At 39.6% G+C, this 2,500-nt stretch overlaps 1 protein-coding gene across 4 annotated transcripts in view; it reads left to right on the forward strand.

Annotated features, from left to right (window-relative positions):
- Window positions 1–2,500, forward strand: part of LOC307136217 (nuclear factor 7, ovary-like) — a 10,777-nt gene that overhangs the window by 6,936 nt on the left and 1,341 nt on the right. For 2 of the 4 annotated variants that reach the window (XR_013817753.1, XR_013817754.1), the window contains one exon: window positions 375–1,039. Coding sequence is in view for 2 of the 4 variants with exons in the window: in XM_079833020.1 (XP_079689146.1) it covers window positions 375–859 (485 nt within the window). In the remaining 2 variants the exon portion in view is untranslated. Of the gene's footprint in view, window positions 1–374; window positions 1,546–2,500 lie in introns of those variants that run through there. The other 2 variants (XM_079833020.1, XM_079833021.1) reach the window with 1 other exon arrangement.

Raw genomic sequence — 2,500 nt, forward strand, 5'->3', positions numbered from 1 at the left:
TGATCTTTTGAACCCGACATGGTGCGATGAAGATTCTTTCTTCCAGTCTTTGGAGTAGAAAACACTTCCAAAAGAAGTCCAAAGCACACAGAGCCTTAGTTCTGCTCTTTCAAACACAAGATTGATTGTTTTATTAAGGGCTTTCCTTTAAAATGACACCAGATGTATTTATTTACTGTATGTGAGTAAGGGAAGAGTTGAAGGGGTTAAACACTGATGATGAAGATGAGTGTGAAACTAATAACAGCACTGACAGAGATCAGAGGAAATGTGTTTGATCAACAGGATCATAATTCATAATAATCTGAGTGTGTTCAGTTTTGATCATGATATGAAGATCAGAATAAAAGCATCTGTTGATTGTGTCTCATCAGCTCCTGTGATTCTGGATCCAAACACGGCTCATCAATGGCTCGTCCTGTCTGATGATCTGACCAGTGTGAGATACAGCAGGAATGATCAACCTCTTCCTGATAATCCAGAGAGATTTAACTATTATCCCTGTGTTCTGGGTTCAGAGGGTTTTAGCTCAGGAACACACAGCTGGGATGTGGAGGTTAAAGAGGGTTCAGTCTGGATTCTTGGAGTAACTACAGCATCAAACCAGAGGAAGAGTTTCTTCAGCACTGATGATGTCTGGCGTGTGAATTATGGATATTCTCCAGGTTCTGGTTTTCGTGTTAGACAGAAGCTTGATCGTGTGAGAGTGTGTGTGGACTATGACAGAGGAACGGTGTCATTCTCTGATCCTGTAACTAACACACATCTACACACACACACAACCTCCTTCACTCACACACTCTTTCCATTCTTCAGGTGTTTTGACTCTCTGAGGATCTTAGCGGTCAATAGTCAGTAAACGTCACTCCTGTAGGTCTGGATCTTCCTGCTTTCATCATGTTTCCAATATTTAATCCATATCTCATGAGTGAGAGTTGATCTGAATATCAGTCCGGTGGCTGTGATTGGCCCGTGATGATCACATGACTGACAGCAACACACACACTCTCATGAGCGTTTGATTGTCTCCATTGTTGAGGTTCATCTGCTGATTCTTGATGTCTGAATGACGCCGGATCTCTGAATGTTTTCTGCCATAATCCTCATGGATCTCATCCTGAGTCTATAAACCCCAGAGTCTTCCTCAGAAACACAGGGACGTAACTCTGGTGTAAATACTCCCTACATCACGTCTCAGTTCATACATGTTCACAACAATCACGCTAGCAAAGTTTGTCAAATCACTCATTTCTGTTCAATAAATATAGTCACTAAAATATGTTCATTTTGAAAATACAGAAACAAAATGATTTAAAAGTAAAGATTCTGAGAGCATTGAATGATATCCCATAATAATTGAATACAGATTTACAGTACTAACAAATCACTGATATTTTATGATGTGTTTTTACTCTGATGGTTTGATTATAAATATGGTGATGATCTGTAAGTGTTGCGGTTCTGTTTTCCAAGATGGCTGCTGTCTGTATACGCGTAATGTTCTGTCTTTATAAAGTATCTTCTTATTAAACTGTTTGTACACTTACAAAGTTCTCAATGCTTGGGTTTGCATGTAGGGACCCTCATTATGCTAAAGTGTTAGTGTGAGGCTATTTTGAGCCTTGTTAGTGGTATTAACTAGCGGTTTAATTTGACTTATTCTGTGCCCCATATACTAGCGTTATAAGCTAATCTGTTTTTAGAGATAAAACTCTTTACATTCGATTTTCATGAAAACGCATCCCAGAGAACGATCTACTCGGTAACCATGTGTTAATCACCCCTAGGTTCATTTTTCACCGGAGTTGTCCTTTAATGTGACGTGACTGCTCACTGTATAGAGACAGAGCATATTTAGGCCACGCCCACACCGGGGGGGAAACAATCCAACGCTCTCCATTGACTCTGTATTGTGTGCAGTGCCTCCTTGTCATCTCGGACTTATAACAAAAAACAGAACAATGTCTAAAAGCTGATATGTGACAAAGTGTACAGCAAACGAGCTAAAAAACACAGAAATAAGTTTTCATAAGCTGTCGACCCAAAAAAAACGAGTGTTTAAGGAGATAAAAGTGGATACAGGCAATAAGAAGTGAAGAAGAATGGGTGAATTTTGGGATCCTGACACTCAGTGTGTCTATATGTGCAGTAAACATTTAGTCACGGTTGAGTCAAATCTCCAAATGTCAGTTTTATATATTATATTTCCTGCCACTGATCGCGTTCTCCTCTAGTGTGTGTAGTTCTCAGTGTAATATAACGTGTCTCAATGGCCTGCGTCTACTTTTGTGTCCTTATAAGCTCGTGTTTTGGGTCAACGGCTTATAAAAACTTCTGGGTTTTTGGTTGTGGGTTTTGTTTATCTTGTTTGCTGTACACTTTGTCACATATCAGCTTTTAGACATTGTTCTGTTTTTTGGTTATAAGTCAGAAATGACAAGGAGCCGCTTCACTCAATACAAAGTCAATGGAGAGTGTTGGATTGTTTCCCCCCCGAATA

This window comes from Gobio gobio, assembly GCF_949357685.1.
Source record: "Gobio gobio genome assembly, chromosome: 13".
Taxonomy (NCBI): domain Eukaryota; kingdom Metazoa; phylum Chordata; class Actinopteri; order Cypriniformes; family Gobionidae; genus Gobio; species Gobio gobio.